This window comes from Micromys minutus (genome assembly GCF_963924665.1).
Source record: "Micromys minutus genome assembly, chromosome: 16".
Classification (NCBI taxonomy): domain Eukaryota; kingdom Metazoa; phylum Chordata; class Mammalia; order Rodentia; family Muridae; genus Micromys; species Micromys minutus.
The window spans coordinates 34328037-34355614 of record NC_137985.1 but is presented as its reverse complement, the minus strand read 5'-3'; the positions used below and the strand labels follow the sequence as shown (position 1 = coordinate 34355614).

The following is a 27578-nucleotide window of genomic DNA, read 5'->3' as shown; positions in this document are numbered from 1 at the left end:
GGTCCTGAGTTCAAATCCAGAAACCACATCGCTCACAACCATCTGTAATGAGATCCAATACTCAGATAAATAAAATAAATAAATCTGCTTTTTAAAAAGTATTTAAAAGGAACATCAACCACTAAAGTCAAAAATATTGTGTCAAAAGCACTCTTTCCCACACCTTCTGGGGTTGGTCAGGTCTTGATCGTCCATAAATTCCTACTTGGACTTTTTTTTGGGGGGGGTTGGCTTTTGCTGTGTCTTAACCTACAAACTCAGGAGAATTTTAGTTAACTTGTCTTTAATTTTTATGTTCCCACATTCTCCATCTTGAATGTCTAGTGAGATACTTTGGTCATAGTTGTGAAGAAATTACCCAACAGCAAGAAGAGAAGGCATGGCCAAATCTAAGGGACCGGCATGACAGGAGGTCTTTACTTCCTGGCTCACTGGAAAGAGAACTCTGCAATGGGCTCTAACCCTTGAAGGCCAGCCCCAGTGACCCACCTGCTTCCTTCAGTGAGTGCCTGAAGGCGTGGTTGCTGGGGACTGAGTACCCGTATAGCTCAGGAAATGTCAGCCCCAAAGTGCTTCCAGTTCACATACCTGAGAATCCTTCATCCATACCTTTTACACTTGCCCCATGGAATTGGTGTGTTTCTAGGCTCACTGTCCCTTCCTTCGAGTAGCTTGGCTTTTTAGGGCAGGATCTCAGGCTCCTGATCCTCTAGCCACTCCCTCTGAGTGCTGAGACTCCTAGGTGGCATCACCAACACACCCAACTTTCCACCCTATGATGCCTGTGTGGTGAGTATGCTCTCCTGCGTGGCTTTGATTTCCCCTCTTCTGATTATTAACGGATTAAGTTCATTTACAATAAAGGGCTTATTGGCCACTTGTCTTCTTCCTTCCGGCCTCCTCCGGTCTCTTCTTGCCTCCCTTCCCATTTACTAGCTGCCTCCTTTCTCCTTGGGGTGTAGGTCTTCGCCTACCCCAGCAGCGTCACTGAGGCAGGGCTCTCTCCCGGCTTTTCCTCCTCCGCTCGGGGGAGGGGGGTGGGGAGAGGTTAGGGGGTGGGGGGTGGCTAGACCTGAGCATCCCGAGCCGAGCCGGGGTTCCCCGCGCCGCCGAGCAGCAGGAGCGCTGGGCCCCGCGGCCCGGAGCGAGCGGTGTTGGCCACGGTCTCCAGGCAGCGGCGGGCGGGGCGGGAGCCAACGCGGGAGCCGGGGCTGCGGAGGTTGCGGGCCAGGGGCGCGGCTGCCCAGCAGCGCCGGCAGGTGACGGGCGGTTCCCGGCGGGTGGGAAGGGGCCGCGTGGGCGAAGTGTACCGAGAACTCCCGGGTGGGCGCGAGGAAGCGGGCACAGTCTGTGGTCTGGGGGAAAGGACCGCAACCAGGCAGGGCTGCGTGTCCCCCAGGCTGGGCAGCCCTGTCCCCAACCTCTTGGCCCCGTCTTCAACCTGCCACCTCTGGACTTTCAAATGCCCCCTGCAGCCCGTCCAGACCCTTAGAAAGAGACGACAGCAAAACCCCTGCGATCCCCAAGGGATACCACCCCGCCTGTTCCAAACAGGGCAACTTTGGATCCACTGTTCATCCTAAACCGGCCTCCTTATCCCCTGCGCTGGCGGATTTGACCCCAACCAGTAGCAGAGACGTTAAAGATCTTAGCAGGATCCAGGCGAATTGGTGGTTTCTTAGTCCCTGGAGGACGGGCCCCATGCCTTCCTTGTTTACTAAGAAGTGGATTGGTCAGAATCGCAGAGGCCCAACCGTTGTTTTCTTGTTCTTTTTTCTTTTCTTGTTGGCTTTTTTTTTTTTTTTTTTTTTTTTTTTTGTACAGAGCATCACTAGAGAGTTACTCGTGAAATATTGCCCATTTACTAAATTTATTTGAGTGATCAGCTCTTTTTCTATATTTCTCCTCCTTCCCCCAAAACCCCTTAAGATCAGGCAGGTCCCCACAGAAAACCCAATTTGGGGAATATTTCACTCTGTTCTTTTACATTCTTACCAAATTCTACTACTATGTTAACAACTAAAAATTATCATATATAGCCATTACTTATTGGTACGAAGAAATCCTGGGTTCTTATTTAAGAAAAGACAGAATGAAGGATTTTAATTATTGTATGAAAAACAATTCTGAAATGAATTGAGATTCCTCCCTCCACCCTTGCTGGAGTTGTAGATTAAATTCATCATTCAAGTTCTAGAGTGAGCTTCATTCCCTACCGTGGTTTTCAAGGTTTTCTTTCTTTCAGCTTGTTTTCAAGACTCTAAGTACAGTGAGCTTTTAAATAACAAAGCTGGTGTTTATAGATAGAGACTTAGATTTAAAATGTTTTTCATGCTTGCTGCTTTCTACAAATGATCCTGCAATAGGAAATTGGTAGTAAAATGTGCAGAACGAAATGTGTACACTAAACCAGAGACTGATTGCGGGCAAATTAATCTAAAATTAGGCAACGATATATTGATCTACCAAGGCAGCCTGGAGTTAAGCAGAGAATCGCTCTGTGTTTGTTTAAGTATGAGCACTACCTTTTGTCTGTTGTGTTTGCAAAGGTGCTTTCATCCAAGGAGCAGACCGTGTCCTTGGAAACCCTAGCAACGAGGTCAATATAATAATGATTCAAGGAACAGGAATCAGGTCAAAGTATTTTTAATTAAAAAAAAAATGGATTTGCCAAAAAAACATGAGCAAGCCAGTCAAAAAAAAAATTTGAGCATAACCTCCAGTGGTACACACAGAGAGAGACAGACAGAGAGAGAGACAGAGAGAGAGAGAGAGAGAGAGAGAGAGAGAGAGAGAGAGAGAGAGAGAGAGAGAGAGAGAGAGAGCATGCATAAAGGCAGTGAGAGAGAAAATAAACCAAGAGAAACTCTGGGCAGAGATGAAAGAATCCAGTTCAGACTATCACCTTCACCATCACCTTCCGATCCTGTGCTGACTCGGGAGCACCTGTTCTGCACCATCTCATGGGTCACTAGAGGAGCCCTTGGAGACAGTTAGGGTTCCCTTGGAATCACACTCTTACATACTTTACAGGGACTTCATGACTCCTAGCTACAATGCAGGCTAGCCTCCCCTACTCAAGAGCAACACCTATTTCAGGTAGGTGACATCTAGCCTCTGCTTTGAGTCACTCTGAAACAGCATTCCCAGACCTTTTGTAAAAGAGTAGAGTTTTAATTTTTTAGAGGGGTCTCATGCAGCCCAAACTGGACTCCCCCCAATACCTGGTCTTCCTCCTTACTCTAAAGTGCTTAGCTTCATTTACCAACATTCACCAATACACCTTGTTTACTGAACATTTTAAACCATTATTATTTCATTGTTGTTTAATACTGAACTGAGATTGCTCTCCATATGATGGCCACCAGATTGTACGCTCCTCTCTAGCAGTAGTATCCTGGACAGCAAAAGCCTTTTTTAAATGTTGGAGCCAGCTTACACTGGCCTAGGATAGAAACAGTCTGTGTATTACAGCATGCTTTTTCTCTCCTTTACTCTGTAAATGGTAAGCCGTGAACCTGTCTGAGTACATCTGTGGCTGCTACTGAACAAGATATGTACACACACACACACACACACACACACACACACTTGCCTTGAGCATTTGAAATAAAGCCACCAAAAAGCACTGCTCACAATTAACCATTTGGCTTTGTTCTGGCTTGTTTGTAAGAAGCCCTTGGAAGCTGGAAACAAAATCTGCTTTCAAGCAGCCATTTGATTTCCTCAATAAAACCTCATTCGATTGCTCAGGCTGCTTATGAGCCCTAAATCAGATGTGTTTCTGCAGAGAGAAAAACAATCATTTTTCCAATAGGCCTTCCTTGCTCATACACTCAAAAGGGTGCATTCAAAAGCCCACAGATAATATAACAAGGTTCTCTTGCTCATTGACATTTTTGACAAACATCGCCGTTATGATTTCAGTAGCCACAGAGTAACATAAATTTTTTAAGCAATGCTTTTTGAGAGCCACGATTATAAATATCATCTAACTGCTTCTATTAACAAGAGTGTTCCTGTTCATTTTTCTATTTTTCAGGATGAATAAATATAAACCAGTTCCCAAGCTCTCTAGCCAGTCTCCTGTCCATCACACCAACTTGAGGACCCTGTCTTCAGGCGGGCCCTTTAAGAAAGAAAACGTAAACCTGATTTCAAAGGACTCCTTAGAATCTGATTCAGAAAGCCTCCCTCAAGAGGCTAAGTCCTGGTCTGATATTAAGGACCAAATCCAAGACAAAGATATGGAGCCTGACAGCTTGGAAGAAGACAGCCCAAGTGAGACAGAAGAGGCAGTAAATAGAAAAGCAGCCCTCAGCGCCAACAGGGGAGACCTGGGAGATGATGGTGCTGCTGTGAATCACAGGTAAGGAACTGGCTGTGAAAGGCAGCAATGTTGAGTAGTTTCTGGTACCTTACTAAGTAAGAAAGGATGGACTGTCCTAATGAGCACTGTGCAAAAGCAGATCTCTAAGCAACCAAGGGCAGTGTGGCTCCCTGATTCACCTCTTTTTCCTCTTCTTCTTCTCTAACTTACCAATGCAATCATTTTTGACTGGGTGTAGGAGCGTCAAGAACATGTGTTAAGGACCTGGAGACACTTCGGTAGATCATCAGGTATAACCACCTATCTCAGTAACTCTTCTTGTTGCTGTGGCAACGAGCCAGAAAGGGGAAATGTATTTCCTCCCGTGGTTCTGAGGGTACAGTCTTCCATGGTGCAGAAGACATGGAAGCTGAAGAGACTTGGTCTGTAATAGAGGAAGCTCAAGCTTCAGACTCATGCACAGCACACACAGGGAGCCAAGTCCAATGGACCCTGAAGTGGTCCAGCTTTCAGAAACCTGTCTTCTCTTCACTAGACCACATTTGCACAGTCTCCCAAAATAGAACCACAAGCCTATAGGGAGCACATTTCACATCTTAAGGAACTTGTCCAGAGAGTCATGGTGAGGTTTCTAAAAAACGTTGAAATTAGTACCCAGTCCTCAGTCTCTTCCTTCCTCCTCTCCTTCATCTCACTAGAGATGTCGAGCTAAAGGAAACTTGTCTTCACCTTAGGAAGTCTCAAAAATTCAGAAAAAAATGATAAATGCTGTAACTGAAAGGCTGAAGGTGGAGGAAGGTTTAGAATGGCTTTAGCTAAACAGAAGGGTTGAGTCAACTGGGGGTGGGGGTCAGAGGGGACAGCAGGGAGAAGCAATGTTTCTGGAAGCTGATGCCCTTAAATTAGAGAGTGAATATTACCAACTATGGACAAAGAAACAGCTCTGGCTACCAATGATTATTACAATATTGGTACTGTGGGATTTTTTTAAAGGCCCCTTTCTGTTTTCTTTTTCTCTATTCTTCATTGTAACATCTAGTGATCCCTACATTAAAGTTGGTAGGAATGGGGCTAACAGAGAAGAAATCATTTGTCAAAGGTCATAGTGGTTTGAAGGCATGTTTTTCTTTTGTTGTTAATGTCATAGTTTTTATTTTTGTTTGTTTTCTGGCACTGTGGATCAAACCCAGATCCTTGGGCATTCTAAGCAAGCACTGGACCCCTGGGCCACCTATAAGCCTTTTAACTTTGAAAAAAAAATGTCTATCCTATGGAAAAAAATAAGAAGGGAAATGGACACACTCATATTTATATTAGATTATTTTAAAGTAACAGTCATAAATATCATTTAACCATTTCCTTGTTGGGGCTAGAGAGATGGCTCAATGGTTAAGAGTATGTACTGCCCTTTCAGCGGACCCAAATTTGGTTCCCAGTAGCCACAACAGACAGCTCACAGCTGCCTGAGACTCTAGCTCCAGGGGCTCTGACTCCTCTGGCCTCTGTAGGCACCTGCACTCAACTGCACATACCTAAACAGAGACACACGGAGATGCGCATGATTAAAAAGAAAGAAAAAACTAGCTTCCTTGTACCATTTTCATATCATTTCTCCATCTTCCTCCTTAGAAGTGGTTGAACCATACTGCTGTGGGCACACACACACACCCTTTTTTTTTTTTTTTTTTATCGTTTTTACTTTCATGGGTGCCTCTCATCGCCGATGATGTATGCACACACATATACAACATCCTGACTCTGTTCGCTCAATGTTACCTTTCTGACGTCTTCCTGTTATGTCTTTGTTTACCCTAAGTGTGTGCGGAAGGGCAGCTTACCCACTTCCTACTGTAACCTGCTGTGCTCAAGCACTCAAAGGTAGGCACCCTAAGGAAGGAAGGGTGTGTTCTGGCTCGTGGTTCCATCAGGACAGGACAGTCATGGCAGCAGGAGCTCACTGGTCAGGAGGCAGGGAGGGGAGACTAAAGCTCAGCTCTTTCTCCTTATCTGTCCAGTGGTTAGGGTGTGTCTTCTCACATCACGAGCACACCCAGAGGTGTGTTCCCTCCTTGATTCCAGTTCATGTCAAGCTGACAAGGGGCATTAACCACCGTGTCTCCTGATGGATATATTTAGGCTGCTCCAGTTCTTACTTCACGAAAGTGTCTGTGGGCATCGTGTGGCTGGTCGGAGATGTGAGTTCCGTTAGGGTATATGTATGCAGAAGTACCGAGTCTTAGGAGGAGGAACCAGTGCCCGGTGCCTGCCGCCTTGCAGACCTCACAATTGTCCAGACACTTTAAACTTCTGAGAGGTTAGAACATTCTACTTTTGGTGAAATTTAGTCACTTGTCCCTCATGACTTGTACATTTTTAGCCAAAAGAGGTCAATTTAGACGTAATCTTCATTGACTGATTAATTTCATTTAACAATATATGTACATATTTTTAAATATATATATTTGTACTTGTGATTATGGACTTGCTTCATGCTACATAGTATTCCAGTGCCTAGAAGTGTTACTGTGTGATCTAACACCCTGGGTAGGCAGTAGTGTCCTGGTTGACTTTTTCTTTACAGTGTTTTAATTGAAATATATAATATTGTGTGTGTGTGTGTGTGTGTGTGTGTGTGTGTGTGTGTGTCTGAAAGAATTGGCAGAGCCTGGTGACAGTCTAGCTACAGAGGATGAAGAACAAAGGAAGCTACTAATGAAGGGTAGTAACAGTTACCATGTATGGACTGAATCCTGTGAATCGGTAATTGTACTACATACTTTATATATGTTACCTTGTTTAACCCTGTGGCAGTCCTGGGAGGTAGATACTATATAGTCAGCATCCTGAAGGTCGCCAGTGGGGCTTCATGAGGTTGCCTCAATGCCCACCTGTATCTAGTGGGCACATGAGCAGACTGTTCATGCAGTCTGACTTGATGCTCTATGGTTTTTATCCTGGATCTGATGTGGGAGATCTGCTCTCTTCAAGATAGTAAATAGTAATAGGTTCACGTATATAGAAATGGGGGCATCATAAAAAAAGTCTTTTTGTTGTTGTTGCTTTCATTTTTCATGAGTGTTTTGCTTGCGTGTATGTATGTACACCAATGTGTGCAGTGCCCACAGAGGCCAGAACATGATATCAGATCCCCTGGAACTAGACTTAGAGATGGTTGTGACCTGCCATGTGGGACTCTAACATGGGTTCTGTGCAAGAGCAGCCAGTGAGTAATCTCTCCAGGCCCCAAAAGTCTTCTGCATTGTACAGCTTTTCTTGTCTGATGTTTTTAAGATGAAGAAACTAAGCCAGGACCTCACCTGATTTTTTTCCAGTGGTTTGCTGTTCCTTCTTAATACCAGGCTCAGCAGGCACCAGACTTTAACCTTGTTCCAACTGTCAAGGGATCATTCGAGTATCACATAGTGTGCCTCAAAATAAAGGATCGCACTTCCAAAAGTCAACATTATCACTAAGTTCTTCAGCTTCTGGTCCAGAAAACCTTAAGTAATTCTGTTGCCCTCTCAGTGCCCCGCCATGGTAACGTTTGATGATAGACTTCAGGGCAGGGTTAGAATGGACAACATCCTTAGGACTTGTTAGAACACAGTGCCCCCTTCACTGGGTGTAAAAGGACCAGTTTCTCACTACAAAGAAAAACCAAACTAAAGGACTCGTCCAAATAATGTCTCAAAAAATGTGATTCCAGTACAGTTTCATATTGATCCTTTTCCTGCCTCCATCCTTTCCTAGATGTTCTGTCCCTCAAATCTAAGTAGTTAGGAGCCATGATACAAATAAATTGATCTCAGGCTTTCAACATAAAATTGAAACAGGCATTTATTTCCCAAAGGTGGATGGCATTCTGGGGGTTGTAGTTCAAAAAAAAAAAAATGTAGTTCAAGCCTTGCCTTAAACCAAAACAAACCTTTCTTCTTGCTTTTATAAGCAATAGTTTTAAAAGCTGCCTGACAAATCACTTAGCCCCACACTCGTGTTTTGATGTTATTAGAACCTCCAGAAGTCAAAGCCATAGTTCACTGTGTATGGATTAGAAACAACCCTTTACCTAATGGAAATGGGAGCAGCACTGACCGTGGTGAATGGATCATCATGTGACAATCCTTAAGCCCCACTCCAGAATGAGCCTTGTGACACTCAGCACTCACGAAGAAGCAGATCAATGTAATGCCCAGAGCGTCAGACATGACGTCTTCGATCCTGAGGCCTTCTGAAGTCTTGTGCACTTAAAAAAGGCAAGAAAGATCAGAAAGCAGACACCCAGTACCTGGCATGTGTGCTCAATAACATCTTGTTTATAGGAATACATACACAGCTCTTTCCATTTGTAGGGCAACTTGCTTCATATGTGATTTCCTTCATCTTAGTTGTAGCCTGCAGGTAAGCTTAGTTTAATTTTAAAAATTAGGTTTTATGATCGTTCTAGGGGATGAACTCAGGACTTTACATACAGGAACCCCACATATGAGCCCCTGCCTTGAACCATTTTCACTATCTTGCAGATAAGAAACTGAGTCTCTAGGACATGTGCAGAGACCTTAAGTTGCTAGATGTCTCAGTCCAAGGCTCTAATTCTGGATATCTAAATATGTAGTCATGGGTCTAAAATGGCAACCAGTCAAGCACTTATGTGCCACCAAGTTTGATGACTTGTGTTTGATCCCCAAGACCCATCTGGGAGAAGAAAAGACCTGACTCCCACAAGTTGTCCTCTGACACACACATACCCCCGTGTGCTCTAGGGTGCGCACCCACACACAGATAAAATAAATAATGTAGTAAAATGAAATATAGAATTGTGGAATGATCTGGTAAGGGAGTACATTTTACTGAGTAGTAGAAAATTAAAGAGGGGGCTGTTGAGATGGCCTGGCAGGTGGAGGCACCTGCTACCAAGCCTGAGGGTCTGAGTTTGATTCTTCTGGACCCACATGATGGAAACAGAGAACCAACTCCTCCAAACCAGAACTGACTGACATGTACACCCTCACACACACAATATAATAATAACAGAAACAGAAAGACTGAAATAAAACAATCCAAGGGTGGGCTAAACTGAAGTCAGAGTAAATGTATAGATTTATACATTTCTGTAGTAACCTGTTTGTCTAAAGGAAACTGAGTCTTCAGAGTAAGTGTAAGTGTTATTGTATTTTTCCTTGGGTGGTGAGGTCAAGGGTCACATTATCCTTTATTCTTGACCCTTGGGACACAGCCAAGTTTCTTCCAGAGTGTTCTGTGGCAGTTCCTGTCATATCACCTGGAAACCACAGTATCAGTATCTAAAGGAGGGTTGGATGATGTGTAAAGGTGCACTGTGAACTATTAATGGGAGGCAGGCTGTCTGCTCAGGCAATACTAGTTCAGTTAACTAGTTGCTAGTTTAACTGACATTGAAGAGCTGTTGGAAATGGATGGGGAATGACTTGTAATAATCAGATTTTTTTCCTTAGTGTATTATAGGATACAGTTCTTCCCCCTCACCCCCTACCCTGGTACTTTAAAAGATGTTGCTTCTGGTAATTATACAAGAATCAGGAAAAGTACTGAATGATGGATTCTAGACCTTGAAGAGAGGAAGAGGGGTAAAGAAAGCCTTAGTGATAATCATATATTGGGAGTTTCCTTTGCCCCCAAATTTCTCCGGCTGTTTTTCTTTCTTTATTCCTTCCCGCAGCTTTCTAGAACACTTGCGAAATAGTTAAGCTGAGACTAAACTAATGCTCATCATAATAGCTGTGAATGGTTTTTTTTTTCCCCCAGCAGTTGGGAAAATAAGAAAAACATTTAAGACTGGTTCTAATACTCTAGGATTATAATGACCATTCCAGAAGGTTCATTCTTGTTCATTTCTAATGTCATTCATCTATATTGATTTATAATGTCTGTTAATAAGTTGGCCAACTTCTTTAAAGAGATACTGTGCCCCATGGGCTTTAGGACTCCTAAACAATTTTGGGAGGGGAGGAATAGCAGCTAAAAATCTTCTTTGTGGAAATGGTTATATCAAAGTGGTGCTTTTTGTTGTAGGTACTAGTTGTTGTAGGTACTGGCTCTCATAGGTACTGGCTATTGTAGGTACTGGCTGTTGTAGGTACTAGCTGTTGTAGACACTGATTGTTGTAGGTATTGGCTGTTGTAGGTACTAGCTGTTGTTAAGTACTAGCTATTGTAGGTATTGGCTGTTGTAGGTACTAGCTGTTGTTAAGTACTAGCTGTTGTAGGTACTAGCTGTTGTTAAGTACTAGCTGTTGTAGGTATTGGCTGTTGTAGGTACTAACTGTTGCTAACTACTAGCTATTGTAAGTATTGACTGTTATAGGTACTAGCTGTTGTTAAGTACTAATAGTTGTAGGTACTGGCTGTTGTAGGCACTAGTTGTTGTAGGTACTCACTGTTTCTACTTTACATTCATTTATTTGCTCACTAACCATGTCTTAGTTAAACTCTGGTGTGCTCCTTGGAGCAGGAGTGGGGCTGTCATGACAGGTGGACTGTCATAGAAGTAAGCAATATGTGGGAACATGGATTACATCTATTAAAGGCCAAGCTCCTGCCAGAAATGCTAAAGCTCTGAGAGCTCATGGGGGCTCTCTGCTGTTTCCACAAAGATAAATGCTAGTTTCTTCCTTGTTTATTTCAAAACTGGGGTGTGTTTTGTGCTTAAGTAAGTAACAGCCAGTTAAATAAAACCTTAAAACATACAATTTATTGCCCACAATCCTGCGAATTTGTCAAGATGTAACAAGTACTAAAGGGTTAGTTCAGTGTGGCCTATGCCTTGTCTGTTCCCCTTCCTAGCAAGTTGAAAATACATAGAAAACTTTGATGACATATTTTTTCAACTTCCTTGCTTCAGAAAAGATTAACTAATTTGTGTGGGGGAGCACACATGGTGCAGTCATGGAAATCAAAGGACAGCTTTTGGGGATTGGTTCTCTCCTACCACGTGAGTCAGGAGGATAGAACACCTTTATCTGAGGCACCATCTGGCCATTTGAGACAGGGTCTCACTGTGTAACTTAGTTTGACTTTGAACTCACAGAGTCCTTCCTAAGTGCTGAGATTCCCAACTCAATGCATTTGTATAATTTTTAGTATACTGCATTTAAATTAAGTGATTTCCCCAATACTTACTAACATTGAGAAGTTTTACACAGTAAACCCACCCTAACTCAAAAAGTGTCAGATTCTTAGCACTTTCAGAGTCTAGAAGGTCAGCCAGTTTCCTCTTATATATAAGGAGTAGCCATGGCTTGGAAAAATGAAGGGACGTGAGCAAGCTCACACCACTGATCAGTGGCAGAACCTCGTGCCTTAGTTACTTTTCCATTGTTGTGACGAAATACCGTGACCAAGGAATCTTATAAAGGAAGTAATTTAGTCGGGGATTTCCTTACAGTTTCAGAGGTTGAGTCCATGGACAGTAGTTGTTCCACCTCCCTGAGGGGCGGCTCCATAGCTAGATGACTATGTGCATGACTATACAACCTAAGTGCATTGACGCTTGTGTCTTGAGTAGCTTGGGATATTAGGTTCATACCTAGACCAGCAGTAGACTCCATTCCCTTGACCAGAGGCCTTTCCTCAACAGGATTCCAGGTCTACTAAAGCAACACAGCATTTCTTGTGAGGATGTAGCCTTTGTCCTGCATAACTGTGAGACGGTAGAATTTTACATTGGGATCTCTAGTGTGAGCACGCTAGAGAATTTCCTTTCCTTTACTTCTGGACTATCCTTGAACTGAAGTAGGGCTCCGGTGACAATTTGGGATGAATACCTGGGTGTAACAATCACAAATGAGTTGTTGAAGTCTAGTGCCTTTAATCCCAGCACCCAGGAGGCAAAGGCAGGGAGATCTCTGTGAGTTCGAGGCCAGCTTGGTCTACAGAGTGAGTGCTATGGCTATGTGGAGAGTCCCTGTCTCAACAAAACAAAACAACATCAATAACAACAATAACAAGAAGCTACAAATGTATCGTTGGAAGAATGGAAGGCATTTGAGTCAGGATTATCCAAATGATGTAATCACCACAAGGAGAGTTCACTAAGTAACAATTAACCCCCTTCATTTCAGTGTGTTTCTGTAGACAAGTTTTGCCTTCAGTTCATTAAGCTGTTGTTTTTCCATTAAAACCTTTAATTATTTAAGTAAAATAAATGCCTCCACTAAATGAAAATTTATGGGTTACCAGTAATCGCCACGAAGTGTGTCTATGGAAACATTTTATTTCACACCCGTGAAAGTGAATTCCTAATCTTCTTGGATTGGTTGCATTTTACTTCCTTAAAAACCATTGATAAGAAGAGGAAGATGCGAAAGGATTTAGGAGCCCTCAGAAACAATTGTCAGTTTTGAGGCTCCTTTAAAGAGCATCGCAAGCTCTACACTTAAGCAGAGATTGAATTTGCTGCTCGTGTGCATAAAAGATTTAATGGCATATAAATTGGGAATAATTATTCTGTCTCAAAGAATTAAATGAAACCTAAATCAGTAATAATATGTGCAGTTTCAATCTAACTGCCTGCTTAACATAAAGAGGCAAATAAATAACAGCTAACGGACGGTGGGCTTTGCTTTTATTCTCCTCTTCAACTGGCAAAATGGCCAGTTATTGAATATTTTATTGTGAGTGCAGAGGATGCTAATTGAGCTAGAAACATGCTCTAATTTTAGTAATTTTTTTTGATTGAATACAAACCGAGTATGAGGCTCTTCATTAAATGGAGATTTGATTTTATTTTGTTTGAAGTTATCACAGCACGGACTCAAACATGGTCCATTAAAGGCAGCAAATACCCCACCGAATGCATGAGAGACGCACCACCCCCCACTGCCCCCTCCTCTCCGCATCCATTTCTAACCCAGGCCTCTGAAGAGGAGCCCGACATCTGTTGTCTGAAGGGTAACAAAGGAGTTGTGTCCTCATTGTCCGTGTGACCTTCCCATCGGATGAGGAGGAGAAGAGGTGCGTGTTTTGTGTGCAGAAGATTGCCTGTGAAAGACCACTTCACACTCATTTTGTCCCCGTGTGTTGACCCAGACTGCAAAACACAATTGGGCTTCTTAGCACACGAGCTCGGTACAATAGGGTCCTTTAGTATCATGTTCTGTTTCAACAACTCGATTTATTTCTGGGAAGCATTACAATTTTCCATGCACATGATTTTCAAAGGGGAAAAAAAAGCCCCTCATTAGTTTCAACATGACTTCCATTTGGAACTGATGAAGGGGATGTTTGGACACGACCATTACCAGAAGAGATGGCATCGAGTTCTTAAAGCTCCCTCGGGGACATGGTTGTCTCGGTTTTACCTTGGTAAGACCTACCTTCCTTGGTGTTTCCCTCTGACAGCTGCTTCAGAAACGTTTCTCAGCAGCTTGCCTCTCCTCATTTGCCCTCAGCCCTTTTCAAATGGTCTAGTTTCTGCTTAAAACAGCATGATGCCCTTTCAAGCAGCCATTTCTTAAAAACTGTTTACCAGGGCTTGACTTTATGGGTTTTCCGGAAGGCACAAAACAGTTTTTTTTTTTTTTATCCTCTTACTTGATCGAGGTTTAGTAGTTGTTAAAATATTTTACCGTGTGGATTAACTGATATTTCTTAGTCCCATTTCCTAAATTATGATTTCAGCCATTTCCCACGGAGCCTACCTCATAACTAAAAACTGTATTTTTTTTTTTTAATGGGTATTGTATCTTTCAGGCTACTAGGGTACCACTTAGAACCTGATGCTCTTGAAATATCTTAAGGCCCGCAGGGAGAAAAATCCCTGGAGCTTCGTCAGCAGGAAACATAGTGCTCAGCAACTGTGCTGTATCCTAGAGACCACATGCAGCAGACAGAGAGCAGAACATGGTTATAGGGCTCAGCGACACGTTCTCCTCGCTAGTGTTTACACCCGACGTTAAATAGTCTGCCATCATTCACAAAGTACTCAGGGGCACCAGAAATCATGCAGAGAAACAGTGCATCTCGAATGTATAGATGGCTGTCGGCCATCAGGGTTTGAGGCTAGCTAAGTGCAGCGACCAGTCCGAGGGCTCCAGTTTTTTCTTTTTTTAATGTAATTGCAGGGATAAGAATATGTCTGTTCCTGATATCATTACTGTAGTACCCTTGCTTAGAGCAAGAGTTTCAAACTTACGGCTAAATTAATCCATCTATTCATGGGGTAAAAAGAATACATACATACAGGGCCGGAGAGATGGCTCAGCGGTTAAAAGTACTGACTGCTGTTCCAGAGGTCCTGAGTTCAAATCCTAGCAACCACATGGTGGCTCACAACCATCTGTAATACGATCTGATGCCCTCTTCAGGTGTGTCTGAAGACAGCTACAGTGTGCTTATATATAATAAATAAATAAATATATTTTTTAAAATGGGTACTTGGCCCTGTTTCTTTAGGCCTGTAGTAATATGGAGACAGGGGTGTCTGTGAGAGGAGGCCTGTTCACCCCATGGAGGCCAAGAAACACACAGAGAGCAAAGTTCCGCTGGCCCAAGGGGCGTGGCTTGGAAGCAAGCTAAGTCACTTAGCTTCCTTCTACAAGCCACCATGTTCTAAAGGTTCTACCACCTCTCAGTACTGTCCCAAGCTGGGGACCAAACCTTCAACACGTGGGCCTCTACCTAATTTTTTTTTTTTAATTCCTGATGTTACTTAGTTACACCAGGAACTGAGTTATCTTAGGCTAAGAGGATAACAGGATTGGGGTGGATGGATTTTGAGATATTATGGAACAATTAAACATGGATACCCTGGAACTGGAGTTTCAGGTGGTTATGAACAACCATGTGGGTCCAAGAACCCAACCCCAGGTCCTCTGCAAGAGCAGCAAGTGCTCTTCACCACCGAGTCATCCCTCCAGCTCAGTGACACCCAGTTCAGTCGCCAAAGACACTCTTCTAAATGCCTTCTAAAGAATGTGTGTGTAAGGCCACCCTGAAGCTGGTTCCTTTAGCTGTTCTCAATCGATGACCAGTCTTCTCTCTGAAATTAAGTTCTCCTATAATGTAGCTAAGCCCAAACTCTTCCAGGGTTTAATAAGGCCCTTGCAGATCTGAGCTCTGGTTAATCCTGCGGTTCTCTCAGCCTGGGACATGTTTCCTCAGCCTTGGGTCATGGCCATGACTTCCCGTGAAAAACTGTCCCCAACCTCCTGAGACACTCGAGGTCCCCTGTGGTCCTGACCAGCCCAGGCATCACTCCACATTGTTAATTGTTGCTTTCCTCTGTTTTCCTACGAGTTTGTGAAGGCAACACCATGCTGCTTAGCACACTTAACTCCCCAGCTTAGCAAGTGCTCAGTAAACACTTGTCCAAACAATTGTGAGCTACTGAATAAAAGAATGAAGTTAAATTCAGTTTTTCCTTCCAGCAAACTATGGGATACAGCCTTTGTTTGTTTGTTTGTTTTAAAAAAGGGTTGTATTTGCTTAAAGATAATAACCGAGCTTTCTTCTCCACATAAACAACTGCAGTTAAACCTTATGTCACTTAGTATAATAAACCCTCAAATCAGTCACTAATTTATCCCAGTGCAAGAAGCATCTTCATGCTAAGATTGGAAATAGGTAGCTACTTTTTAAAACAAATATCAACTGCCGTTATCCATGCTGGAGTGTTTATGGAGATCTAGTTATTTATTCTAGAAGCATTTAACTTGTCTGCCCATAGAGCACTGCAGTGTACTAAGAAAGAAATTAGGGAGGGAAGACATACTGCAGCCCTGCTGCCCATGACCTTGGTGAAGCTAATGAGCGCATGTGCAGACCACTGTAAGACTCATGGCCTCTTGCCAGTCTTTAGTCAACCACGAGAGACGGGCCAAATACAAAATCCCCATCAGAGACAAACTGCCTCACGAAAGATGAAAGGTGAAAGGCCCATTGTCCATATACTGAAGTTTGTAAGGCAGACGGATAACCCACAGGAGCCACATGCCCATCATAGCCCTAAAGACAGGCCCTCTTGGGGTATCTGTGTGGGAGAAAGTAATGTCCCATTTCCTGACAGGTATTTTTGGGGGGGGGGGGGTGGAAATCCCATCCCAGGAAGAGAAGAGCCTCCTCCATCAGAAAGTTTCCCACCCTCTTCAGTGAGCTGAAAAACTCACAGTGACAACTTAGAATAGCATATGAAGATTTTTTTTTTTTTTTTGCTTTACATTGAATCAAAGAAATCCAGGTCCACATTAAGATGGGCAAATTGGCATCATAGGGGCCATTAGTTTGTTTACCCAGCATAAAACTATGTCCTCTGTAAACGGGAATATCAAATAACCTAAAAAGCTGGGTGATTTACATTTTCTTTTTGATTAGAGGATTGCGTCCACAGTCCTCAACAAGGAAAAATGTCTCCTATTTAGCTTTTGAAGATCAAAGAGGCCATTAAATATGCCATATTACCAGCTTTTTTTCCCCCAGTTAAGACTACGGGCTTCTTTAAGAATTGAGACAGTCATGGCAGATGGGGAGGCTTTATTTGGGTCTAGTTTGCTTCCTTAGACAGGATGGCATGCTTAACTGTAATTCAGAGAGACTGTCCTAGAACTTGTGCCTGATTCTGACAACCAAGACACTCCGAGCCACAGTCTGACTCTAACCCTTGTGCACTTCCCTGTAGCATGCTTGATAAATATCTATAGATAAAAGAACTGGAACAAAAAAAAAGAGCCTATGTATATAGGTATTCCATTGAGGGTAAAAACCTGATTCTCCTCCCAAGAGGAGAAATTCAAAGTGACATTATGTACTTCCTAGAAATAAATAAATATAAATATGCATAGAGCCGGCTAAGGGAACCAGCTAAGGTATAAAGTGTTAAACTGTCCTTTCCTTCTTTTCCTTCCCCTAGCTCCTCTCTTCTTTCCTTCTTTTTTGAGACAGGGTTTCGTGTAGTCCAGGCTGACCGTCAACGCATCTTGTAGTCAAGGATAACCTTGAACCTCCAATCCACCAGCCACCTCCACCTCCCTAGTGCTGGGACCACAAGGGTACACCACCGCCCCTAACGCTGGCAATAAAATGCCAGGCAAGCCACTCTGTCAACTGAACTACAGCCTAGTTGTCCAGTGTGAATCGTCTTTTTAAATACCAAATTGCCATCAATATGCAGAAGCAATAGGAATCTTGGGACCATAAAGACACCCTGTGTTAACATCGCAGACATTTCATCTTTGTTTTCTTGCTTTTAGAATTGAGTTGGCAAACATCTGACTACAGATTGCAGTAAACTTGGGTAATTAGATCTTTTCTGTGGTTCTAATTTGAGACTTAGATGCACCCTCGCCATCTAGATAGTGAAGGGAAATTAGAGAAAGGATTCTGAGATTGAATTTAAATAAAATGGTGAAATATATCAAATGAGTGAGTTTATTATTGTGTGTGTGTGTGTGTGTGTGTGTGTGTGTATGAACTTTTTATTGGGGCTGTCACAACTGGGGGCTGTCACTTGAAGGCACACCCTCCCCCGGAAATGTAATTAAGGACTTCTCTTTTTTGCTTTGGACAGTCACCAGCAGGTAGAAGACAAATATTCAGACCTCCGATATGACCCCAATTGGAAGAATAAAAGAGAGCAGGGACAGCCATTGGCTGAGGAAGCATTGCCAGGGTCTGCAGACAGCTCTTCAGAAAACCTGCCTGTGGCTCCCCTCTACCCTTCCAGGGAGCCATCCATGGGACTGTCCTCGGGGAAAGGCAAAGAGAAGAGGAGTCCTCAGAGCGAAGCTTCCTTACTTGGAAGCGAATTTCTAAGCCCCAAGTATAAGTGTGGCACCCGGCAAAATGAGTTTTTTTCAGAAGTAAGCGACAGTGACCAGGAGGAGAAATCCAGTGACCTGTCTCAGTATCTAAAGAGTTCAAGCTCACACAATGAAGTGTTCCTGCCAGGGTCACGTGGCCCACGCAGAAGGAAATCCAAACAATATTTTGTGGAAAAAAACAAGCTGACTTTGGGATTACCTACTCCTAAAACAGACTCTTACCTTCAACTTCACAATAAAAAGAGAGGAGAGACTCGCCTCGAACAGGTGCGTAGGAACTGCTTAAACAACTCTTCTGAAGCTGCCCTGGGATTCCTGTGTGTTTGAAATGGCTGGATGTCTCTTCCTTCTGGGCGATGCCATAGTAACGGAGCTTGCCCTGTAGAGCAAATGCTTGCATGCCATCCCCCAGCTGCTGTCACTTCCTCTGCCACCCCCTTCTCTTCCCTCCTCCTCTTCCTGTTCTTTTTCTTCTTCTTCCTTTCATTTTATTTAGTCTGTGGGGGGTGGAGTGGGGTGGAGTGGGGGTCGTGCGTATGTATATATGTGGCTGTGAGTGAGGTAAGCTTGAAGGAGTCGCTTCTCTTCTACCTGTGGATCCTGAGGATCCACCTTGGGTCACCAGGCTTGGAGGTAAGTGCCTTTACCTGCTGTGTCATCCTGCTAGCCCAGATGCTTCTTGTAGAACGAAGGTTACAATGCCATAAGTTCTTAAGCACAAATTAAAGCTCACCTGTGGTTCCCAGTGCTGTAACTGCTACAGTTCAGTCAATATCATCTAAAATGTCTCCATTCAAAGACCCATAGAAAATCTTAAATGTTTACTTCACGTGCATGAGTGTTTTGCCTGCACGGATGTCTGGACACCAAGTGTATGCCTGGCGATTTATTTATGTTGTGTGTTCCAGTAGGATGAAATGCTGAGCTGAGCATCTAATTCCCTGTGTTGATTCTTCACCTTACCATTGGTGCCTTACTAAGCACCCCAATACATTGGAGGTACCCTGAGGCGTTCACCCCAAGAACTACAACTTGCCAAGGAGTGATCCTACATCCAGATTCTGTGTAGGTGCGAAGCCGGGGAGTGGCACGGGGTAGTGTTGTGAGCACAGCGAGGGAGATTTTTCTTTTTAATTCTTCAGATGACTCTAGCTTACCAATTCCCGTTGCTAATCATCGCTGTCCTCGGTTGTCCTACACAAGTAATACGAAATGATTACCGCGTAGACACTCCATTATGGAAAATCAGAAAGCTAATAAATCCCCTCTTTTCTTTGTCTGATCATTCGGAGAACAAGTTATTACACAAATGATGGGCCTGTTGGACTCCGGGCACAGTGGTGCTCACTTGTAGTCTCTTCACGTGAGGAGTTGGGACTGGAGAATGGCAAATATGACATTAATCTGGACTGTGGAGCAAGACCTTGTTGGAAACAGGAACACACAAACACATTCACACACCACACACATACATACACATACACACATATGCACAATTCATTCATACATACACACAATTCATACACACACACACATATACACAATTCATACACACATACACATTCACACACCCATACACATTCACACACATACATTCACACCACATACACAAACACATTCATATACACATACATACAATTCAGATGCATTCATATATACATTCACATACCCCTACACATTCATACACACATACACACAATTCACACACATATACATACACATTCATACACATATACTTTCACACAATACTCACATTCACACCACACACACATACACACAGTTCACAAACATACACACAATTCACACACATATACATACACATTCACACACATACACACATGCACAGTCACACACAGACGCACAATTCACACACATGGGTACACACATTTGCATACACAATAACAAGAAAAAAATTCAATTACACCAAGGAAATACAGCTTCATTTCATGGACACAAATAAGGATGTTCCTATCAGCTCACCTCCTAGTGGATATGCCGAGTATACTATGGGCTCAGGGAAGGAACTTGGCTGACTGGCAACTCCACACCCTTACAGGAGAATACCTGTGATGGTGGAACCCCTTTCAAAGACTAGCAATATGGGACATCTTTGCCTTTGTGACTAGCAATAAAACTCAGGAATGGTGACAGAAGGTTTAACCAAATTCTCAAGACAACTAAGTGTCTTTAGTTCTCAACAGGTTCTTACCGTTTTAAATGTAAACATGTTTTGTTGTGGTGGTTTCATAAAACGTTCATGAAATTTCGGCCAGTCAGCAGAGGCACACACCTTCAGTGCCAGCACTCAGGTGGCAGAGGCAGGTAAATACATCTCTGAGTTCAAGGCCAGCCTGGTCTACTAAGTGAGTTCCAGGATAGGCAGGACTGTACAAAGAAACCCTGTCTCCAAATAATCAAACAAACAAGCAAACAAACAAGCAAACAAACAAAAAAATGTGAGATTGGAAATTTCACTTGGTTGCCTAGTTAAAATATAAATGAATTTGAGAGTGACGATATCTATTGCTGGTCATCTCCCCAGCCTAGAGTAAGACTTTTCACTCCCATTTTGTCTCCTGTTTTGAGTCAGTGTCTTGCTTGGCAGCTCAGGCTGCCCCAGGCTGGCCTCACATTCACAGCAATCCTGCTTCAGCCTCTTGGCTGCTGAGATGACATCAGCACTTGTCACTACTTTCGGAAGTGTTCCTAAGCAAGCTGCTCATGAAGGAGAGGCAGCAGTAAGGCGGAAATACGGAATTATATTTTCAGTGTAAGGGGGGAAAGATTTCCCATGAACCCTGTGGCTAACCCATGAACTGCTGATTTCTGTGGTAGTTACAAGTTACCTTTGCAATCAATCTCGGGGTGCTTTGGTTGTCAGTGTCCTCACAGACGGTTCTTCCTTGTCTTTTGTCACAGAGGAAACTTTAAATCCACTTTAGATTTCCTGTCTCTGAGCTCTTGACTTGCTGTTTGAAGGACATATTGACTTTGCCAACCCTTGCTCTGGGGTTCAAATGTCTTAATGCTGATTGCTTATAGCATTTGAAACCATTTCTTCAGCGTTTCTCCAAGATGGATACTGTTCTTGCTCTTCTTGCTCTTTTTTAAAGGGTGGAATACCTTTGACCTAACGGTGCCATAATGATACACGTCATTTGTTTTATTGAATACAGTCAATAATACGAGAATGTGTGTTCTTTCTGAGTTGTTATATAGAAACATGTAACAGCCTCCCCCATTGATGTCTGGCTGGGTGATTGGTTCCTTGCTCGTTCGTCTTGTTTTGAGTTCTGAGACACAAGTTCATGCCTCTTTGTAACCGAAGATGGCCTTGAACTTCTGATCTTGGTCGGTTGGTTGTGTGTTTAACCAAAGCTTAAAGGTTGATTTTTAAGTTCATAATAAGCAGATATAATAAGAAAGCTGTGGAGATTAAGACTACTACTGAGCCTGGGAAGAGACCAATGGCTCAGTGGGTAAGAGTACTTGCTTTTTTAAGCTTGAGGACCTGAGTTCAAATCCCTAGGACAAAAACAAACAAACAAACAAAAAAACCAACAACAAAAAACAAGCCTGTCATAGCTGTATGTTCCTGTGACCCCAGCATGTGAAACAGAAAGGACAGACAGACCCCAAGAGCTCACCATAGGCCAACCAGCCTAGACAAGACAGCAAGTTCTAGGTTCAGAGAGACCCTGCCTCAAGGCAATAAGGATGGGACTAATATAAAAAAACGACTCCAAGTCATGTTCTGACCACTGCATTGCACACACTGATACATACAGCCACATACAACACAACACACAAGTAAGCAATGAAAGGTGGAGCCCTACCGGACATTATAACATATTACAGGGCTTCAACTCAAAGAGTAATATTTAATACATATATAGACAGAAAATTTGAACAGAGTGGGAAGTCTATTTGTACATGTGGTACAAAGATGCTCCCCTTTTCGGGCAGCCTAGATAACCCCAAGGAGAGCAGCAAACTGGCTTCACAGGCTCATCAGATAAAATAAATTCCAAATGGGTCTTATGTTTAATTATTAAACTTCAACTATCAGAACGCTAGAAAAAAAAATAGGAAGAGTCTCCTCAGAGCCTGAATTATTTTTAAGACTCAAGAATCTCTAGGAGATTAGTAATTTGGCTTGTGTATATCAAAAACATCTACCAGATAAAAGTATAAACAATGTAAAATATAAGAAGCAAACTAGGGCAAATTTTTTCTAATTTATACCACAAGTCAAACTCCATCTCTAATACATAAAGATGTCCTTCTCCATGTCAGTAAGAGGGAGACTGAAGTCACCATAGAAACACACATAAAAGCTCAGATGGAGAGTCACAGAGAAGTTAAAACACGGCTACTGAGCGCTTGTCAATGTACTCAGCACCTGTCACTATAAGAACAAATGAACACTATACTGAGATTCATTTCTACCTATAATTAATGAGCAGAGGATCTGATGGTAAAAAAAAAATGCACAGTAATGCCAGGAAGAGAAGAAATCAACAGAACCAGAATAAAGGATGGTTTTTGTCTACATAAAATACAAATACACTCCCAGGGAAACTAGAACATGATGTCTAAAAACAGCCACATCGCTTGCCTCTGCCCTGTGCTAGCTCTGTGACCTTGTACAGGCTATTAAACCTCTTTGTGCCACAGCGTTCTCATCTATAAAGGAGGTAATAACAGCATTTTCCTCATAGGGTGGTTAAGAATAGGAAATGAATAGGCTGGTATACAGAGAGGGCTTACTTAGTGCCTGACTCACAGTAAGGGCTGCATATGATTTTGTAATTAGTATTGTTATGTGGCCCAACATACTCCACTCCTAGGTATTTGTCCTAGATAGATGTGTGCAGTCTTGAGAAAGCGCCTATACAAGATGATCCATTTCAGCTTTGTTTGTGATATAAAAAGATCAGAGGCCACCCAAATAGCCATCATTTTGGAAGGAGTAGTTATGGAAGTTACGGTAGATATCGACAACAGAGCAAGCTCTGGCTGTTTAAGAAATGAAGACACACTCTAAAATGCTTTGGTCAATTTAACAGAATCTACCAGTAAGAGAAACTCAAGGGGGCAAAACAGGTAGATAGAGTTAAAAACAAAAACAAAAAAAAAAAAAAAACAAAAGGAATAAAAAAAAAGCATGTCACGTTGATATGTCTAACACAGACACACACACACACACACACACAAACACCTGTAACCTCAGCACACAGGGAAGCTGATGCAGGAAGATTATACTTTTTAGGTCTAGACTGTATGGTGAAACACTGGACCACTGCACAGGTCATGAACAGAAAGGATTGGAGGAGGGGGAACTGGCAGAGCTTCCCACCTTCTGCCCGTGGGCTTTTGTCGTTCTTTCTCTTGTTTGTTCGCTTTGAGGCAGGGTCTCACAATATAGCCCTAGCTGTCCTGGAACTCTCGGAGATCGGCCTGCCCCTGCCCCTGGAGCACTGGGATTAAAGTCTTGCACTACCAACCCTGGCTGTGTCTGTTCTGTTTTACATGTAACTATATACTGTAATTATCATTTCTTAAAAACTAAATTGAAAAAAGCAGCAAATGAGGGTCAGGGGAGGGGGGAAAGGAGGGCTGTGGAAAAGTGCTGGCCTGGCATACACGAAGCCCTGGGTATGATCCCTGGTACCGTATTGACCAGGCATGGTAGCACACAATCATTATCCTAGCATGTGGACAGTGGAGACAGCATCAGCAGTTCAAGTCTTTGTTAGATAAATAGCAACTAAAGGCTAACCTGGGATACATGTGATCTGTTCTCAAAAAAAAAAAAAAGTGTGTGTGTGTGTGTGTGTGTGTGTGTGTGTAAGGGTCACTTACAGTATCACTTTTGAAATAATCCTGACTAACTTCTCACCCGATAGCTGTGTACAGCCACCTAAGTTGCTCCCCCCTTTCCCGCCTGCACTTGATTCAGAATGGAACCACAAGCCTTAACTCCTGTTTTCCTATGGTCTTTCCTGCTGTTCTTTTCATAGAACTGTTGGTACATATTCCCACTGTCTTAGGGTTTTACTGCTGTGAACAGACACCATGACCAAGGCAACTCATACAAGGACAACATTTAATTGAGGCTGTCTTACAGGTTCAGAGGTTCAGTCCAGTATCATCAAGGCAGAAACATGGCAGCATCCAGGCAGGCATGGTACAGAAGGAGCTGAGAGTTCTACATCTTCATATAAAGGCTGCTAGCAGAATACTGGCTTCCAGGCAGCTAGGATAAGGGTCTTATAGCCCACACCCACAGTGACACACCTACTTCAACAGGGTCACACCTTCTAATAGTGTCACTCCCTGGGCAGAGCATATGCAAACCATCACACCCACATACTTTTTTCCTCCCTCCTTTCTTTTTTGAGACAGGACTTTTCTATTATGCGCCCTTGGCTGCCCTGAAACTCAGCAGGCCTGCCTCTACCTCCCAAGTTCTGGGATGAAAGGCGTGTACATACTTCACTTTTCGATATGGATTTAGGCACATGGTGGGTGATGCTAGGAGCTGATGTGAAAAGCAACACACACTAGAGGGCACCTGAGCATCACCATCCAGCCTCCGCTCTGCTGGTACCCTTCAGCACTTATTTGGGAGCCCAGAGTATTTGAAACTCTTTAGCATATGAGTCAAATTTATGGCTTACCATTAACAGGAACTGTGTTCGGAAACCGTCCTTCTATCTTGATTTCAATAGACTTTGAAGATGAAGGTGAGGTTTAGACTGAGTTCAGAAGGGCTCTAAGTGCCTTATCCATGTGATTTGGCCCTTTTCTACTAACATCATGAAAAGAAATTACAGGTAATTTACAATGGTAAATACAGAAGGATTGTCAATTGTCTGTACTCTTTGGGACCATGTAAAAACATAAACTGAAGCCACTGTCCAGATCTATGAACCAACAGCAGGCCAATCTGTCCTTTACTGATATTTACTGAGTACCAACTCTGCCCTAGGTTCTCTTTTTTTGGGATGCAGCAGAAAATAAGGCATATAGATCCCCCATCTATCCAGGAGTCTGCTTTCCATCAGTGTGACCCAGACCCAGAAACAGGTAACAACTCACAGAAAACCACACAAGCTGCGTGTACCAAAGAAGTCTGGTATAGAGGTATCATTTGAGCTGAGTCCTAAAGGAATGAATCCAAAAGACAAACACATTAGAGATCTTCGAAGAGTGTTGACCTGCCCCACCTTGTAGCAGCACCCTTGCGTGAGGAAGAAGACAGTTTGGGGTCGGGGTGGTATCAAATAAGACCATAAAACTGAAATAAAATGGGTGTCAGAATCATGGGCTACATCCTGAGTCTTAGCATAAGTTCTTGCCAGAGGTTTGAGCTACTGACTCCTTGAAACCTTCTCTTGCTTATGGGATCAACAACTTCTGCATTGGAAGACTATTTGATCACTTTCTTCAAGGCTCCTGACATATGGTGGACCAGCAGTAAAAGGAAATTATTAGGGCGCGGGTTGTGTATTGCTCAACCAGCAAGTAAAAGGACCTAAGTTTGATCCCCAAAACCCCTGTTGGGGGTTTGAGAGGGCTGGTGATGGTAGTATGTGCTGAGAAGGAGAAGACAGGGGATTTCTTGCAGCTCATTGGCCAGCTGGCTTAGCCTAATTGGTGACCTTCCAGGCCAGTGAGAGACCCTGTTAAAAGAAAAAAGAAAAGAAAGAAAAGAGCTGGGTAGTGGGGGTGCATGCCTTTAATCCCAGCACTCAGGAAGCAGAGGCAGGTGAATATCTGTAAGTTGGAGGCCAGCCTGGTCTACAGAGTTCCAGGATAGCCAGACAACCCAGAGAAACCCTGTCTCAAAACAAAAACAAACAAAAGGGAAGGGCACTAAGAAAAGACACATCCAAGATTATCCTCTGGCTTCCCCATTTACATCTACATATGCACATGCACAAATGTATATGCATGTGTGTGCATGTATGCACAGCCCTTTCGCTATAGGAAAAGAATGAAAACTACTTAAGGCATAGGCTCTCTTAAGGGTCTTTTTTACCTCATGCGACAGTGCCTAGAAATGAAAATAGTATCTCGGGTAGCAGAAGGACACAATAGGACATGCCTGGTGTGGTTGAGTATGATTTTATGTCTATTGTGTATAATGTGATGTCTGTGGTGTTGCTACTTAAAGACCATCTATAAAGAGAATCCATTTTAAAGATTTATTTATTTATTATATATAAGTACACTGCCGCTGTCTTCAGCCACACCAGAAGAGGGCATCAGATCTCATTACAGATGGTTGTGAGCCACCATGTGGTTGCTGCGATTTGAACTCAGGACCTCTGGAAGAGCAGCCAGTGCTCTTAACCACTGAGCCATCTCTCTAGCCCCAGGGGATCCAATTTAGCCAGCCTTTTTTGCTGTTGGTGGTGGTATGTAAAAAATATCTGAGAGAAAAGCAGCTTGAAGGAAGAGAGGTTTCTATGAAACCAGTTTCTATCTGCCATGTTGGAGAGGGTGTGGTAGAGCAGAGAAGTTCGTTTTATGATAGCCAGGAAGTGGAGGAGGGTGCCATATCCCTTCCCCCCACTTCATTTCATCCCTACAACCAACTTATGATATCAAGACATTCATAGGCAAGTCTACCTGTCACTCTTAGTTGGTTCTCTTGGAAAATGTTGTCTCCTAATTATCCCCAGTCATTCAAACCCTACCCATGCATTACAGAACCCTATGATTTTTATTGTGTTGATTAATTGGTGTTGGTTGGTTGTTTGGTTGGTTGTTTGGTTGGTTGGTTGGTTGGTTGGTTGGTTGGTTGATTGATTGATTGGTTGATTTGGCACTTGCTTGCCACTGCATCATGCAGAGGTCAGAGGACAACTTGTGGAACTTGATTCTCTCTTTCCACCATGTGGGTCCCAGGAGTCAAACTCAGTTTGTCAGACTTGGGCACAAGAACCGGCACCACCAAGCCATCTCACTGGCTTTCGAAACTTGCAATCTTATATCCACCTAGTTGGCACATTTCTTGAATAATTGAGCTTTGGATTTAATATAAGGAACTTATAACTTTGGGTCATATACACAGTATTTAATGCTTTGATTTTTAAATTATAATTTTGTGTCATAATCCGTTCAACATTTTCCCTCCTTAAATCTGACCTTTCAAGAGGTCTGCTTGGCTACAATTATGATTATCTCTCTATTAGCTTTTTGTTTATGTGGGGTCTCACCATAGTACCCTGACTGGCCTTGAATTTTCAAAGATCCACTTGTTTCTCAATAAACCCAGCATGGTGGTACATACTTGTTTAGCCCATCACTTGGGAGACAGAAGCAGTCAAGAGTTCAAGGCCATCCTCAGATACCCTGAGCTCTCATGTCCAACCTGGGCTACATGAGACAATATTTCAAAAAAACAAAAACAAACAAACAAGAAAAAAACCCACAAACACTTTCTG

General features: G+C 43.0%; 1 protein-coding gene across 1 annotated transcript in view; it reads left to right on the top strand.

The window, feature by feature from the left end:
• Positions 1-4043: 4043 nt before the first annotated feature.
• JHY (junctional cadherin complex regulator) overlaps positions 4044-27578 on the top strand; it is a gene marked incomplete at both ends in the record, with an annotated part of 53421 nt that continues 29886 nt past the window's right edge. Inside the window, 2 exons of the mRNA XM_080930530.1 lie at positions 4044-4369; positions 17868-18387. Coding sequence (XP_080786656.1) covers positions 4044-4369; positions 17868-18387 — 846 coding nt within the window. The remainder of the gene's footprint in view (positions 4370-17867; positions 18388-27578) is intronic.